Genomic DNA, 18,473 nt, shown 5'->3' on the forward strand with positions numbered 1-18,473 from the left:
ATTGCCTGAAGCTGAATATAGTAATACTTCCTCGGCGTTCCGGCCGCCGGTTGTGCGCCTCAGTAGGATGTTGCCTCGGTCTTACAGCACGACTCCTACTGGTATTCTCCTCCTTGCTTTGATCTCGTTTCTCACTCAGCACAATATATCTCGCTTCTCTTCCTTTCTTAGGGCACCGCCGCTATGCTGAGCAGACACGGTCCCGTGACGTTCCTTCTTGTAGCCAGGCCTCTGTCAGGGTCCCAAACCTGACAGGGACCCTACCGAATCTTCCCCCACAACACCCTCTGCCACCAGGTGTTGTCTGGTCCAACCCAGTCAGCTTTCTGAACTAACTTCCTGCCTGACCCCCAGTTTACCCACAGTGGTGAGGAGTGGCCTAATAAATAGCACCCTTAGCTCCCCCTGGAGGCCCGACTGTGAATTGTATTGGTGTCTGTGATACCTGGTCAGATGAACTCCTTCAGTGCCATCAGACGTACCTTAGCTCCCCTTAGCGGCAGAGCTTCAGTACTGCAACGACCAGGACTCTGGGGCGCTGCATAAGCACTGAAGCTGACCAGGTTCGCTGGAGCTCACTGTTATCTCCTATTCCTGGCTAGCTTCAGTACAGTACTTACAAGCTAGACAGCAGCAGTGGTCGGTCTCCAAGGCAATGAGCTGTAAACAATAGAAAAGTACTAATCTCTCAAGATCAGAAGAAATTGTTAATAGTGCAGGCAGTTTGACAATGCTGTGTTCTCTCTTAGCTGTGGAAGCAGGATGACAATTTGGGCAGACTTGATCCCTTATGCATACTTTGGGCCTCTGCTATTCACTATATAATACATAGTCATAAAATAACCTGGTATACAGGTTTCAGTAAAAAAATATATATATTTGTATTATGAAACATTGTACAATTTTGCAATATATTTTCCTTGTGTTTTTTCTTTTAATTTCACTTCTTTCTATTTCCTATATTATAAGTTCAATATTTCTTCCCAGTTCTCACTGTCACACGATGATCATACCACAACTCCAGTAATTAGTCACATTTGTTGAAACTGGAATATCCATTAACATGTTTTGCAGAAGATATACTTACTGTATAATATGAACGAGTCTTGAATTATTACATGTTTTTATTTTTTTTACATTACTATTTTTCTGGAAGAATAAAGTTTCTCCAAACTCTTTGTGATTCTAGTGCCATGTGTTCCTCAGAACATAAACACTACAACCTTGTGCCCGGAAAATGCCCTTAATGTGTTCTGGGATATCAGTCCTGGAGCTACTGGCTATTCGGCTATAGCTGTGGGAAGACAGGGGGATGTTATCACTGCAGACGTATCGGACCACACCTGCCAGTTGTCCCCTCTTCTATGTGGGGAGGTATACAGCTTGTCTATTCTGGCCATGCATGATGAGTGTAAGAGTGCACAGAGTGCCACCGTAGAAGCCAAATCCGGTAAGTGGGCAATGAAAGGATGATATTTGTAAAGCCATGTTCACACTGGACAAATGCTCTGCACTGAACACTCTGCCGAGTGAGTGGGGAGGTTTGTGCTACGTGTTTATACCCGAAAACTGGATTCAACCATGACCTTAGATTTATCCATTTACTTCAATAAGGAAAATGGACTCCAGTTGATGAACATTGTGACCACAATATGTCATTTTATCTTATGTATTTTCAGTAGAGTTAACATGTTACAAAACAGAAAGACTACAAATTCCAGCCCAGCCTCCTTCCCGCCTTTCAGAAAAAAAAATCTCACATACAAAAGAAGACGCTTATTATGCAGTCAGGCTAGAAAATACATAATGCGTTTATAATGACATAATGCTCACAGTAATGAGCATAAAATGACGTACAACACATCCTCACCCAGGGCCGCCCCGGACCCTCACATCTCCAATCCGAAGCACCTGAAATATTTAATTGGCTGTATAGGATTCAGAGAGAAAAACAACCCAGTACCCATGCCCACCACTCATGGAGAGGAGGTTGTCGTTCAGGATTATCGCACATCTTTCACTGTTGTAATGGCCCAAACTGAAATCTAGTGAATTATCTAGATGCCGATCCTGACGTATCTATCCACACTGCTAACTGCTTTTTCACATTTTGAAATCGAGTCTGGGTTTGTAGTAATAATAATAATATTAGCAGATACCTCCAATTAGAAATGTAGTGTAGTTCTTCTGATTCGTTATGTCGCTTTCCCCATGTGCAGGTCTTTGCAGTAGCTTCAGTTCCATGGCTATGACCACTAACAACTAACTGTTACTATTTGAGTGGTGGTAACTATGGAAACCTTAAGGTCCTGCGATGCTAAGATAGAGCAAATCAGAACTGTACTCCATTTCTAATTGGAGATATTTGCTAATTATTATTATTATTAGTAGTAGTTAGTAGTAGTATTACTACACCTATTACATGTTGGGATGGGATCTTGTAGCTAGGAATACTACTTTAACTTCTCAATAAATTCTCGTAAAGTCGGACCCTGCTCATGTATCCAGTGCCATATAGAGCATGCTTCCTACAGTAATCTTTCCGGGATCGCTGAGGTCTCCCACATGCCCCAGTATACACTCCAATGGTTAGAGAGACACATTTACAGAATAGATATTTTTTATTATATCTGTCACTCCCTTCCAAAAATATCCATACCTGGACAGGTTCACAGCAGGTAGAGCAAATGTGCGGATTGCGATTTATCTACAGGAGGACACAAGGAGCCGCTCCTCAGTCCTCCATCACACAGGAATTGAAGCATTCTGTAGTAGACATGGTGGACTAGATGTAGTGTGAAAATGTGTGCACCTCACTCTGTGAAAGAAGGGAACCCTCTCCATCAGGGGCAGACACAGACAGCTTGGGGCCCCTGTGCAGGAAATATGTCTGGGCCCCCCCTCCTTTTAAGGTGACGAAGATATATATATATATATATATATATATATATATATATATATATATATATATAGCCACACATACATGTATATATTACATAGTCTCCTTTATCATGTATATTGCCATCCCCTATTATACAGTGCCCTCTCTTGTTATGTACAGCACCGTCCATTACATATTGGATTTTATAGAGCCCTGTTTTTTATTACATGCCATCCCGACTTGTTAGCTGTATAATGCAGTGATGGCTGTTGAGCACAGGAGAGCTTCTTTTCTAAAGGAGGAGCTGATGGACTGGTAGTCTGGTCACTGGCTCCTCCATCAGTACTCGTTTTATATCTAACAAGAGAGGGGACTGTGTAATAAAAGAGGGCGCTGTGAATACCAAAAATAACAAGAATACACTATGTAAGAGACATCACTGTACATAACAGCAGATGAAGCTATACAATAAGGGAGTGCATCTTGTATAACTAGAGGATGGTACATAATCGGGGATTGTGCTATACATAACAAAAGAGGAAACTATGTAACTAAGGATGGTGTTATACATAATAAGTGAGTACACTATACACTAAGGAACTGTGCTATACATAAGTGAGTACACTATATACTAAGGGACTATGCTATACAGTACATAATAAGTGAGTACACTTTATACTAAGGGACTGTATTAGACATAATAATCGATAATAACGTCTTCCTCCACCTCCCCCTGTTCCTAAATCCATTAAAAATCCCCCTTCCTCCATCCCAATCCCCCACACCCCTCATTGTTCTCCCCCCTCGCATCCCATTATTGCCACCCCATGATTGCACTCTTCACCACCTGCATCATTGTTTTCTCCCCACCACCCAATTATTATTCATTCCATCACCTCCATCATTACCTCCTCCCCACCAACCCCATAATTGTCCTGTCCACTGCCACCATCATTGCCTTCTCCCCACCACCCTATCATTACTGATTCCACCACCTCCATCATTTCCTCCTCCCCCACCACCTTCATCATTGTCCATTCCACCGCCATCATCATTGTCTTCTCCCCCACCTCCATCATTAGCATTCCATGACCTCCATCATTTCCTCCTCCCCCACCATCCCCATTATTGCCCTTTCAAACAACCACCATCAGTCTTTTCCCCCACCACCCCATCATTGCCCATTATACCACCTCCATTGCCCTCTCCATCAACCCAATCATTGCCTTCTGCCCCATCCCCTCCATCATTGCCCTCTCCATCAACCCAATCAATGCCTTTTGCCCCATCATTGCCCTCTCCATCAACCCAATCATTGCCTTCTGCCCCATCACCTCCATCATTGCCCTCTCCATCAACCCAATCATTGCCTTCTGCCTCATTACCCCATCATTTCCCTCTCCTCCACCTACACACACAGACACACACAGCACCATTCACCTCTCTGCATACACACATACACTTATCTCACCTCTGCGCACGGTATCTAGAAGCCGCACCATCGCTGGCAGCTTCCTGTCTTGCACAGCTGTGGCACTGAATGATGATGTAATTTAGCCGCTGTTGCGTGAGACAGGAAGCGCTGGCAGGAAGCAGGATGGATCCCTGCAGCTCCGCTGTGCTGCCATTTTCTCTTGCAGGCAGCGGAGCTGCAGGGATTGCTCCCTGCCTTCTGCACTTGAGGGCAATCTGGCCAGGGGCCCCCCAGAGCCTCGGCCAGATTGCCCTCATTATTAGCCACCCTGCAGGGGCCCCCCAGAGCCTCCGGACTCCGATGCATCCAGACCAGTTGAACAGGCAGTATGTCCGCCTTTGCTCTCCAGAATTTCTCTCCCGTGCCCTGCCCCAATAGCTCCTATATCTCCTTTCCATTTTTTGTTACTTCTTACTGGGTATACTGGCAGCACTATTGCTAATAATGGCAGGCACTTGCACTGAGATGGCAGCTGCTGACATGAACATACTAGTATATGGGTGTCTACCGGTCACCTTCAGTGACTCCACATGGTAAGTGTGTCCCAGCGTCAAGAAGTTCAGCGTGAGGCAATTCAAACAGCTAATATTTTTTACACCATTCCCCCCACATGTTATCTTTTGGGTTTATCTACTCATGTGGTTGCCTGACTGGGCCAGGTAACATGTATGTCAGGTAGCTGGATCCCTTATATTAAGTAACTATGTAATTATATATGCTAATTTGACTGGAATGATTAGGATTACGTGCTTTACCTGAATCTTACAGCCCCGTGCAGCCCGATGTACCTCACCGCGGCACCAGTTTGTGGTGTAAATGGAGCGTCAGTCCGGTGGGAGCTGAGTGCTGGGGCAGTGTCGTATATGGCGGTATTTCATGGGCCTGATGGCAGTGAAGCTTCTTGTGTTTCATCAACCACCTCATGCTCGGTGTCTAATTTACAGTGTGGACAGCTCTACAATGTCACAGTCACAGCAATGGATGGCAGCTGCCACAGCATCACAACTAATGCCACAACAGTTACAACAGGTCAGTGTGTCCAAGAATTTGTACATTTTCATGCTTCTCTATAGCCTTATCTTAATAACATTTCTTAGGTTTTTGAAGCATTTCATCTGAAATAATACCATACAGCTCCATGTAACATATGTATCAACATGGGTCAATGCAAAACACACAACAGCATGGACTTGTTCCAATCACTGCTCGATGGTGGACAGAAGAACTGTATTCACACATCCAATGGGTGTATTGTCACCTGTATAATCCATTTAAAGCACTCAGTAACAGATGATGGACACTTAAACCCTGGTCATCAAGGCTGGCATTGTTCACACCGGTGTTGATGAGGAGGTGCGCTGGAGTCAGAGGCGGCTGATTCCTTAAGAGGCCCATGCTTGTTAATGAATCAGTCTCACCTTAAAAAAATGGTGTGCACCTCGCCTCTAACCTTAGTATAGTCACTGACTGGAGTAGGATTTGTGGTACAAGATACGCCACAGCTCATCAACAATTAAATGAGCTTGCATCATAACACATTCTCCCCAGGTCCACTCATTTTGGCCAAAACTGTGGGAACACAATAAAAGTCACTACATTATAACGCAACCTCACATTGTGCAAAAAATTTGCAACTTTTTAAAGTGTTTTACTTCCGATTTCTGACGTAAACACTTTGATGAATCGGGGCCCATAACTCATATGTTTGCACTTTTATTCCGTTTGACCTCATTACATATAGCAGTGATACTGGAGCAATTTACCAGTAAAATGTGAGGGGCGGAAATCAAAACGTCTGACATTATCATCTCGTGAAACTGAGCACAGGACCTCTGCCCACTTACATGCCCATCAAATGAATACTATGGATTGAAGTGACCCATGAAACTGGCAATTATTATTAGTGACTGGGACAAAATACAGATGTTATTGCACCTTTCTAATAACTAAGGTGGTCATATCCTTACACAGCAGCTAATACCTGCCCTTCATTCATGGCCCTAGATGAAAATACTTTAGATTATAAAACTATTAATATATAAATGGTATACAGTATATAAATGTATAGTATGTGTATACATACTGTAAATAACGTGTGATATTTCAGATTGCTTCTCTAATGTTCTTACTTCATTCACAGCCCCGTGCATGCCCACCAACGTTGAGGCCAACATAGACTGCTCGGCACTGGACCTCATAAATGTTACCTGGTCTCCTAGCAGAGGGGCAGTATCCTATGCAGTGGTGGCCACAGGGAATAATGGACACACTCTGTCATGTAACACAACCACAAACATGTGTGCTATCGAAGGCGCTCGCTGTGGATATACTTATACGGTGATGGTTACGTCCTGGAACTCACAGTGCGGCAGTGATGCTGCCTCTGAAGCTACTACAGAGACAGGTGATCACATAAAGTACCAACTGAGCTAATGCAATTCATAGGCCCATCAGATATTTCATTTCAAATTATTACTTAGGCCTCATTCAGACATCTGTTTTTCTCGTACAAGCGTTATCCGTGTTTTTCACTGACAGCACTCATTCCTATGACAGTCTATTGGGCTGTTCACATGACCGAATTCCTCGGGACGAGTGATCCATTTAAAAAAAACTGAGACATGTCCGATTTTGATCCTACGGTCGAATAAAATAAAATCAGCAGCACAAGTCTGTGAGTCTGTAGAAAAACATCGAACTGCGCTCGGATGACATTCCAGTACAGTCTGATTTTCAGAGTCAGAATGGAGAAGGTGGAGAAACTTTTATTTTCTTCACATATGAGAAAAAATGATGACACTCAGCCCACACTCTGACCAAAGTCTGATCAAAATAATAAGTCCATTTTTTTCGTACGTGGAAAATACTGATGTCTGGATAAGCCCTTATTCAAAGACCACATAGGAAAATGCCCCTGCTTCTATACTGGGGTCTGTGCACGTACTAACACAATCGGCTGAAGTCATGCCGGGGTTCACAGTATCCCAACAAGGGCCACTGAATTCATTGCTGCTAAAATCATGGGAAAAGATATAAAATACACATATCCGCATACATCGCCATTGGTGGAAAACCACAGACGGCACCCTGACGAGTAAGATTCCATCGATAGAATAAGAAATTATGGTCAAATTGTATCAAATCTTTACTAGAGAAAATGTATGAAAAAACGATATAAGATAACATTGCACTGAGGGTTGAGAACATGGGAATGGAAAAACGTTCTCAGATACATGTGAACGGACTGATTTACTGATCAGTACTGAGTTCAGTACAAATTTGCCAAGGTGATAGTATTCACTACTGATTCAGTAGTGAATACTATCACCTTGGCAAATTTGTACTGAACTCAGTGAATTTTTAGTGTTTTGGCTCTTTTTACACAAAACATATATAGTTGGATTTCAGTGGCATGGGGAGATTAATATGGATCCCAGAGCAATGGCCATTAACCTGTTTTTGCATACTTTATGCATTTGAATCAGGCTGGTCCTTTTTTTTTTGGTATCAGCTCCCTTTTACAGACCTTTTTACTTTGGGTACTTTATATACTCTTTCTTCATACTAGACGCCTTACTGATTATTGGGGCAGTCCTATACACAGGGATTTGGTTTCAGCTGACTCTCAGTATTAGAGACAACTTCTTTGCACCTTGATCAAGTTGCTGTCTTGTTTGTTGTGATTACTATATGGTTTGGTATATGTTTATTGTTATACATTGCTATACATTGTCATTTTTATACCTTATCCTTTTTGGCATCTGGATCTATGATCCCATCGCTATGTCATTTTAATTGTTTTTATACCCACTTATTTGCTTTGTCAGTAATTACAGTTGTGCTCAAAAGTTTACATACCCTGGCAGAATTTTTGATTTCTTGGCCTTTTTTTCAGAGAATATGAATGATAACACAAAAACTTTGTCTCCACTCATAGTTAGTGGTTGGGTGAAGCCATTTATTGTCAAACTATGTTTTCTCTTTTTAAAGCATAATGACAACCCAAAACATCCAAATGACCCTGATCAAAAGTTCACACACCCTGGTGATTTTGGCCTGATAACAAGCACAGAAGCTGACACAAATGGGTTTGAATAGCTACTAAAGGTAACTGTCACAGCTACCGCATATTAATGCTGCAGGGAGAGCTGCACACAGCAGCAAAGGAGCTGAGCTAAATGCTGAGTTACTAACCTGGTAACCCACAGGACCTTAGACATGTGACGGATTGACCTAGTAACCAACAGGACCTTAGACATATGACAGAGTGAGAGGAGGTCAGGGGGCGGAGCCAGATGCTGGGAAAAAGAAGGGACAAGCACTAGAGAATAATCAAACAAGCTGAGATCGGAGCCAGGAGATCACGAGGTACCAAAAGGGAGAGACAGGGGATAGTCAGAAGCAAAGCCAGAGGTCAGTAATCCAGGAAAACGAACAGAGTAATGCGCGGAAAGCAAGATAATCATGATGCAAGCTGGGCACATACTCCAGAGGTCAAGCACACAGACTGAAACAGAATGTATACCTGACACTGAAACCCAGCTAGGAGTGAGTATAAATACCCATCCCATCTTGAAAGAGAGGACAATATTAACCCTGAGAGAACAGGACATTAACCATGTCCTAACCATGACAGTAACATCCTCACCTGTGAGCTGTTTGCTTGTAATCAGTGTGTGGGCATAAAAGCTGAGTGAGTTTCTGGGATCCAGACAGACTCTTACATCTTTCATCCAGCTACTGACATTTCTGGATTGTGAGTCATGGGGAAAGCAAAAGAATTGTGAAGGGATCTACAGGAAAAGGTAGTTGAACTGTATAAAACAGGAAAGTGATACAAAAAGATATCCAAGGAATTGATAATGCCAGTCAGCAGTGTTCAAACTATGATTAACAAATATAAAATCAGCGACCCTGTTAAAACAAAACCACAGTCAGGTAGCCAACAAAAATGTCACCCACAATGGCCAGGAAAATTGTTTGGGATACAAAGAAAAAGCAAAAGCACAAAAAGAGGATTCGGAGATCCTCCAAAAATTAGAAAAAAGAGCAACAAAAGGCAGAGATTCTTACCTGCCTAGGCCTCCAAACAAATGCACTAGCAGGATGCAGTGGACCCATGTGGTTAAATGGAAACAACACAGGTTCAGCATAACCGATGAGGCAGCCACTCACCAGCTACCAAACTAATGGAGGGGGTGGCTGCTTGGCACATTGCTGCACATAAAAACTTGTATGTGGCGCTGTTCACACAATGGATATGTACAGCATCCAGGCAGGCCTAGTAGTGACACCCTTCTATTAGATCAGGCGGGCCTGCCCAGCGCTATCCAAATGCACCTGATGTGCACAGACACCACAGTTTACAAGTAGAAAATGGGCCCAACTGCACCCCGAAAAAAGTGCAAACAACACATAAAAAAATTATTATGTGAGGTATTAGTTTATATTCTGGCCAAAATACGCAAGCTCATAACACACGTCAAGGGTCTTCACGCTTATGAGTCCAGTGGTGTCTGTTCACATGGGGTGCATTTGGATAGCGCTGGGCAGGCCCGCCTGATCTAATAGAAGGGTGTCACTACTAGGCCTGCCTGGATGCTGTGCATCTCCATTGTGTGAACAGCGCCACATACAAGTTTTTATGTGCAGCAATGTGCCAAGCAGCCACCCCCTCCATTAGTTTGGTAGCTGGTGAGTGGCTGCCTCATCGGTTATGCTGCACCTGTGTTGTTTCCATTTTAACCACATGGGTCCACTGCATCCTGATAGTGCATTTGCTTGGAGGCCTAGGCAGGTAAGAATCTCTGCCTTTTGTTGCTGATACAAAGAAAAACCCACAGATAACATCAGCTGAAATACAGGACTCTCTGAAAACTAGTGGTGTGGCTGTTTCAAGATACACAATAAGGAGGCACTTGAAGAAAAATGGGCTGCTTGGTCGAGTTGCCAGAATTACTGTAAGCCATTACTGCGCCTACAATATGCAAAACAGCACAAAGACAAGCCTAAAAACTTCTGGAACAAGATAATTTGGAGTGATGGTGACACCAAAATTGTACTTTGTGGCCACAACCATAAATGATACATTTGAAGAGAGGTCAACAAGTACTATGATGAAAGGAACACCATTCCCACTGTAAAGTACGGAGGTGGATTGCTGATATTTTGGGCATGTGTGAGATACAAAGGCACAGGAAACTTGGTCAAAGTTGAAGGAAAGATGAATGCAGAACGTTATCAACAAATACTAGAGGCAAATTTGCACTCATCAGCCTGGAAGCTGCCCTTGGGACATACTTGGACGATCCAACATAACAACGATCCAAAACACAAGGCCAAGTCAACCTGTCATTGGCTACAGCAGAACAAAGTGAAGGTTTTGGAGTGGTCATCTCAGTCTCCTGACCTCAGTATCATTGAGCCACTCTGGAGAGATTTCAAGCGCGCAGTTCATGATAGACAGCCCAAGAATTTACAGGAACTGGAGGCTTTTTGCCAAGAAGAGTGGGCAGCTTTACCATCTGAGAAAATAAGGAACCTCATCCACAACTACCACAAAAGACTTCCAGCTATCATTGATGTTAGAGGGGGCAATACACGGTATTAAGAAATGGAGTATGTGAACTTTTGATCAGGGTCATTTGGATGTTTTGGTTGTCATTATGATTTAAAAAGAGAAAACACAGTAGTTTGACAATAAATGGCTTCACCGAACCACTAACCGTGAGTGGAGAAAAAGCTTTCATATTCTCTGAAAAAAAGAAAGCAAAAATTCTGACGAGGTATGTAAACTTTTGATAACAACTGTATGTAATAAAATTGTTTCATATTTTTACATTGGAGTGTGCAAATCGTTTGGGAGTCTTTTTCTTCCTTTTTCCTAGTTCTTTCTGAGACAAATGTGCATGTCCTGCCTCTGTGAACAGGTGCTTCACGTGAATGCTGAACCTGATTGTGAAGCCAGAGCAGGTAGTGCTGCTGTCTCTATGGATAGCTCTACAGATGTGGCTCCTCCGCCTCCCTGGCCCCATTGAGGTCATGATTGTTCCTTCTCTGTTGGAATTCCTAATCACACTCACTCAACCAATATACTGTAAATGAATAGATCAAAATTAAAGCTTCCTCATATAACCTAGCCACAATGACTGTTTCTGTAATGAATGTGTCTGGTTTCTATGCAGTTCCATGTACTCCAGATGTGGTGGAGGTGAACATTGACTGTTTGGAATATGACGCTCTGGTTTCCTGGCTTGAAAACAACAGCCACCCGACCAATTACACAGCAGTTGCCATTGATTCCTTGGGGAATGAGCTTTTCTGTGATGGCTTTGACACCTCTTGTCAAATCTCGGGCCTGGAGTGTGGATCGGAGTACAGCTTTCATGTTTATTCTTCTAACCATCAGTGCAAGTCATTAAACAGCGTGGTCCACAAATCCTGGACAGGTCAGTACTTAGGACGACATTCTTTAATATGTTGTTAACAACATGTGCAGACATATTGGTATTTTGGAAGACATGTTTGGGCTTGGAACAACCCTCAGTTTACATGGAATGCCAAAAGTGGCGATGGAAAACCAAAGTTATGGACATTGGTTGGTAGTGCAGAATATTTTTATGGTGATGGAGTTTATGATTCACACGTTAAAGGGGCTATCCCACCAAAAACATTCACCACTCATCCACAGCATATCTGACAAATATATAACTTGTCCCCCATATAAATGAATCTCTATAGTGTGTGACTACCGCTCCATTCACTGCCTGTGGGAGGAATGGTTTCACATGTACTTCTATAGACTCACAGAAGTGAATGGAGCAGTTATCATGCATGAGGACTATTGTTATGTTCACAATGGACTTTTTAAACCTCTGTTCTTAGGAATGTTGTGGGACCCTTATCAATCACACCTTTATCACCTGTCCTATGACTGTTAGGACACATATTCTTTCTTGACAACCCCTTTCTACATACTTTAGCAAGACACATGGAGGTAATGTCAAGGCATTGTGATCTTTTTTATCTGCTGCTAATATAGGATCTTCAGTAGAAAATTATTTCTGCATTACATAGGAGTTCTTAGATTTTATTGGCTGCATTATTATGTTTTGTGATTTCACCCAAAAAGGGTTGTCTGCTTATAAATCCTGAACTTATATATTATGATGACCAAGATAAAATTAAGGCACTAATCTTAATATTCGCAACTACAAATATAAAATTCACACCCAATAGCGGTCCCTGTAGAAAAATGTGTCTAATCCGGACTCTGAGCATACAGAGGCAGCATTAACCTTGATTTACACTGGCTCTGTATTGGGGCCGGCTGTCAGTCAGGGTCGGGGGCGCAATTAACTGAACCAGCGGCGGGGCTTACTGAAACCGGAACATTGCTGGGGAATTCATTTCCTTTTATCCCCGCAGCGTTCGGCTAAGTGCAGGCGCCAGACAAGTTAATGACACTATTAACCTGCAGATTAATCGCATATCTGCAGATTAATAGGGTTTTCATCTGGAGATATTCCAATAACTATCAACCACCTTCTTAGAACACTCAATTGGAACTTTGGACCGCTGTTCTTTTGCAAAATGCTCCAGGTCTCTCATAGTTGAAGGGTGCCTTCTCCCAACAAAAGTTTTAAGATCTCTCAACAGGTGTTCAATAGGATTTACATCTGAACTCATTGCTGGCCACTTCTGAACTCTTCAGCGCTTTGTTTTCTTCCATTTCTGGGTGCTTCTTGAAGTATGTTTTGAGGTCATTGTCCTGCTGGAAGACCCATGACCTAGAATGTAAACCCAAAAGTCAACCTTTTGTTAATTCCAAAAAATACAAACCACCCCCTGAAAGTATCCAGAGACTGACTAATGCAAAGAAAAACATAAACCCGACGTCTATGCAATATATATATATAGCGTAAGGTGGCAATCTATCGTTTCTACGCGTTTCGTCATTCAAAACATAAACGACTCATCAGGAGACTTTCTCATATATTTAAGCATATTGTAGAGACTCAACAAGAACCCCTAAAAACCTATTAACCCAGAACAACCACCAAATTCTCTATGGGCTAAACACAGATTTGGAGAATCCCATTAACTCTTGAAGGATAGCTTGAATTTTTTTGGAACTTGATTGGGGTCTGCTTATCCACCATCCGGACTATCCTGCATTTCAACCTTTTATCAATTCTGAGTCATTACAAACAGAGTGATCTGTTATGGACTGGTGATTTAGGAGCGACATGCGACTAGCTCTGAGCAGGTGGTAACTATACTGACCGCAGTTCCTGATCTTAACACAACACTAGAAGTAGCCGTGGGATGTTCCTGTCACTCCCTAGACACCTTGTCACAGCCTAAGAGCTAGCTATCCCTAAAGGTAGAAACAGGAAAGCTATCTTGCCTCAGAGAAAATCCCCAAAGGATAGGACAGCCCCCCACAAATAACTGTGAGTGGAGAGGGAAATGACATACGTAGAATGAAACAAGATGTAGCAAAGGAGGCCACTACTAGCTAGATAGATAGTACAGGACAGAACACTGTGCGGTCAGTAATAAAAACTAGAAAAAGTCCACCGCAGAGAATGTAAAAATCTCCACACCTGACTAAAGTTGTGGAGGGCAAAATCTGCTGCCCAGAGCTTCCAGCTTAGCTGAATAGATACATACTGATAAGCTGGACTAAAGAGAAAATACATAAAATGTGCTGAACAATAAGTCCACAACAAGTGGACTGCAAAAGGACAAGCAAGGACTTATCTTTGCTGAACTGGTCAGTGTGTCAGAGAATTCCAAAAGAGCTGTGACTCCAAGCAGGAACAATTGGCAACTGGCATTGAGTGAGGGATAAGGCCAGACTAAAATAGCCGAGCCAGAAAGACGATCAGTGGAAGCAGCTGCTGATGCTAAATCCAAGAAGCAGCCATTCCACTCAAAACCACCGGAGGGAGCCCAAGAGCAGAACTCACAAAAGTGCCACTTACAACCACCGGAGGGAGCCCAAGAGCGGAATTCACAACAGTACCCCCCCCTTGAGGAGGGGTCACCGAACCCTCACCAGAGCCCCCAGGCCGATCAGGACGAGCCAAGTGAAAAGCACAAACCAAATCGGCGGCATGGACATCGGAGGCAACAACCCAAGAATTATCCTCCTGGCCATAACCCTTCCACTTGACAAGATACTGAAGCCTCCGCCTCGAAAAACGAGAATCCAAAATTTTCTCAACCACATATTCCAACTCCCCCTCAACCAACACCGGGGCAGGAGGATCAACAGAGGGAACAACGGGTACCACATATCTCCGCAACAAGGATCTATGGAAAACATTGTGGATGGCAAAAGAGGCTGGAAGGGCCAAACGAAAAGACACTGGATTGATAATCTCAGAAATCTTATAAGGACCAATAAACCGAGGCTTGAACTTAGGGGAAGAAAACTTCATAGGAACATGACGAGAAGATAACCAGACTAAATCCCCCACCCGAAGCCGAGGACCAACACACCGACGGCGGTTAGCAAAACGTTGAGCCTTTTCCTGAGACGTCAAATTGTCCACCACATGAGTCCAAATCTGCTGTAACCTGTCCATCACAGAATCTACACCAGGACAATCAGAAGGCTCAACCTGCCCTGAAGAAAAACGAGGATGGAAACCAAAATTACAAAAGAAAGGCGAAACCAAAGTAACCGAACTGGCCCGATTATTAAGGGCAAACTCGGCCAACGGCAAGAAAGCCACCCAATCATCCTGATCAGCAGACACAAAGCATCTCAAATAGATTTCCAAGGTTTGATTAGTTCGCTCAGTTTGGCCATTTGTCTGAGGATGGAACGCCGAAGAAAAAGACAAATTAATGCCCATCATAGCACAAAAGGCCCGCCAAAACCTAGAAACAAACTGGGAACCTCTGTCAGACACAATATTCTCCGGAATGCCATGCAAACGAACCACATGCTGAAAAAACAATGGAACCAAATCAGAGGAGGAAGGCAATTTAGGCAAAGGTACCAAATGGACCATTTTAGAGAAGCGGTCACAAACCACCCAGATAACAGACATCTTCTGGGACACAGGAAGATCCGAAATAAAATCCATGGAAATATGCGTCCAGGGCCTCTCAGGGACAGGCAAAGGCGAAAGCAACCCACTAGCGCGGGAACAGCAAGGCTTAGCCCGGGCACAAGTCCCACAGGACTGCACAAAAGAACGCACATCCCGCGACAAGGAAGGCCACCAAAAGGACCTAGCAACCAAACCTCTGGTACCAAAAATCCCAGGATGACCGGCCAACACCGAACAATGAATCTCAGAAAGTACCTTACTTGTCCATCTATCAGGAACAAACAGCTTCCCCATAGGACAGCGGTCAGGCTTATCAGCCTGAAATTCCTGAAGCACCCACCGCAAATCAGGGGAGATGGCAGAAAGAATCACCCCTTCCCTAAGAATGCCAACCGGCTCAAGGACTCCAGGAGAATCAGGCAAAAAACTCCTAGAGAGAGCATCCGCCTTAACATTCTTAGATCCTGGAAGATATGAGACCACAAAATCGAAACGGGAGAAAAACAGGGACCATCGAGCCTGTCTAGGGTTCAGCCGCTTGGCCGACTCGAGGTAAATCAGATTCTTATGATCGGTCAAGACCACAACACGGTGCTTGGCTCCCTCAAGCCAATGTCGCCACTCCTCAAATGCCCACTTCATAGCCAACAATTCCCGATTGCCGACATCATAATTGCGTTCCGCAGGCGAAAACTTTCAGGAAAAGAAGGCACACGGTTTCATCAAGGAACCATCAGAATTCCTCTGTGACAAAACGGCCCCTGCCCCAATCTCAGAAGCGTCAACCTCAACCTGAAAAGGAAGAGAAACATCCGGCTGACGCAAGACAGGGGCAGAAGTAAATCGGCGTTTAAGCTCCTGAAAGGCCTCAGCAGCCGCAGAGGACCAATTCGTCACATCAGCGCCTTTCTTCGTCAAATTGGTCAGGGGCTTAACCACACTGGAAAAGTTGGCAATGAAACGGCGATAAAAATTAGCAAAGCCCAAAAATTTCTGAAGGCTCTTCACAGATGTGGGTTGAATCCAGTCATGAATGGCTTGGACCTTAACAGGATCCATTTCTATAGACGAAGGAGAAAAAATAAACCCCAAAAAAGAGACCTTCTGAACTCCAAATGGGCACTTAGACCCCTTCACAAATAAGGCATTATCACGAAGGATCTGGAATACCATCCTGACCTGCTTCACATGAGACTCCCAATCATCGGAAAAAAACAAAATATCATCCAAATACACAATCAAGAATTTATCAAGATAATTGCGGAAAATATCATGCATGAAGGACTGAAATACAGAAGGAGCATTAGAAAGCCCGAGAGGCATCACAAGGTATTCAAAATGGCCTTTGGGCGTATTAAATGCAGTTTTCCATTCGTCACCCTGTTTAATACAAACAAGATTATATGCCCCTCGAAGGTCAATCTTGGTAAACCAACTAGCCCCCTTAATCCGAGCAAACAAATCAGAAAGCAAAGGTAAAGGGTATTGGAATTTGAGCGTGATCTTATTAAGAAGGCGATAATCAATACAGGGTCTCAAGGAGCCATCCTTCTTGGCAACAAAAAAGAATCCCGCTCCCAATGGTGAAGAAGACGGCTGAATATGCCCCTTCTCCAAAGACTCCTTAACATAACTCCGCATGGCGGCATGCTCTGGCACAGACAGATTGAAAAGTCGGCCCTTAGGGAACTTACAGCCAGGAATCAAGTCAATAGCACAATCACAGTCCCTATGTGGAGGAAGGGAACTGGACTTGGGCTCATCAAATACATCCTGGAAATCTGACAAAAATTCAGGAACATCAGAAGAGGGGGAAGAGGAAATTGACATCAAAGGAACGTCACTATGTACCCCTTGACAACCCCAACTAGTCACAGACATAGATTTCCAATCCAGCACTGGATTGTGTACTTGTAACCATGGAAAACCCAGTACAACAACATCATGTAAATTATGCAACACCAGAAAACGGCAATCTTCCTGATGTGCTGGAGCCATGCACATAGTCAGCTGAGTCCAATACTAAGGTTTATTCTTGGCCAACGGTGTAGCATCAATACCCCTCAAAGGAATAGGGCTCTGCAAAGGCTGCAAAGAAAAACCACAGCGCCTGGCGAATTCTAAGTCCATTAAGTTCAGGGCAGCGCCTGAATCCACAAATGCCATGACAGAAAAGGATGACAATGAGCAAATCAGGGTCACAGACAGGAGAAATTTAGGCTGTACAGTACTGATGGTAACAGATCTAGCAACCCTCTTAATACGCTTAGGGCATTCAGAAATAGCATGAGCAGAATCACCACAGTAAAAACACAGCCCATTCTGACGTCTGTATCCCCGCTGTTCTGCTCTAGTCAAAATCCTATCACATTGCATAGGCTCAGGACTCTGTTCAGAGGACACTGCCATATGGTGCACCACTTTGCGCTCGCGCAGGCGCCGATCAATCTGAATGGCTAAAGACATAGATTCGCTCAAACCAACAGGCGTGGGGAACCCCACCATAACATCTTTAAGGGCTTCAGAAAGACCCTTTCTGAAAATTGCTGCCAGAGCATCCTCATTCCATTTAGTGAGCACAGACCATTTTCTAAATTTCTGGCAGTATAATTCTGCCGCTTCCTGACCCTGACACAGGGCCAACAAGGTTTTTTCTACATGGTCCACAAAGTTAGGTTCGTCATACAGTAATCCGAGCGATTGAAAAAATGCATCTACATTAAGCAATGCCGGTTCCCCTGACTCAAGGGAGAATGCCCAGTCCTGAGGGTCACCACGCAGCAGAGAAATGACTATTTTAACTTGCTGAATGGGATCACCAGAGGAACGGGGTTTCAGAGCAAAAAAACAATTTGCAGTTATTTTTAAAGTTCAAAAACTTAGATCTATCCCCATAAAACAAATCTGGAGTAGGAATTCTAGGCTCTAAAGCCAGAGTCTGAACAACATAATCTTGGATGCTCTGTACTCTTGCAGCAAGCTGATCCACACGAGAAAACAAACCCTGAACATCCATGCCCGCGCCCAAATCCTGAACCACCCAGAGATT

General features: G+C 43.6%; 1 protein-coding gene across 1 annotated transcript in view; it reads left to right on the plus strand.

Moving 5' to 3' along the window:
• Positions 1–18,473, plus strand: part of LOC143788497 (uncharacterized) — a 186,738-nt gene that overhangs the window by 146,394 nt on the left and 21,871 nt on the right. The window contains exons 25-28 of the mRNA XM_077278193.1: positions 1,190–1,450; positions 5,124–5,384; positions 6,496–6,759; positions 11,540–11,803. Of these exons, the coding sequence (XP_077134308.1) occupies positions 1,190–1,450; positions 5,124–5,384; positions 6,496–6,759; positions 11,540–11,803 (1,050 nt within the window). The remainder of the gene's footprint in view (positions 1–1,189; positions 1,451–5,123; positions 5,385–6,495; positions 6,760–11,539; positions 11,804–18,473) is intronic.

Source organism: Ranitomeya variabilis, chromosome 8, assembly GCF_051348905.1.
Source record: "Ranitomeya variabilis isolate aRanVar5 chromosome 8, aRanVar5.hap1, whole genome shotgun sequence".
Lineage (NCBI taxonomy): Eukaryota > Metazoa > Chordata > Amphibia > Anura > Dendrobatidae > Ranitomeya > Ranitomeya variabilis.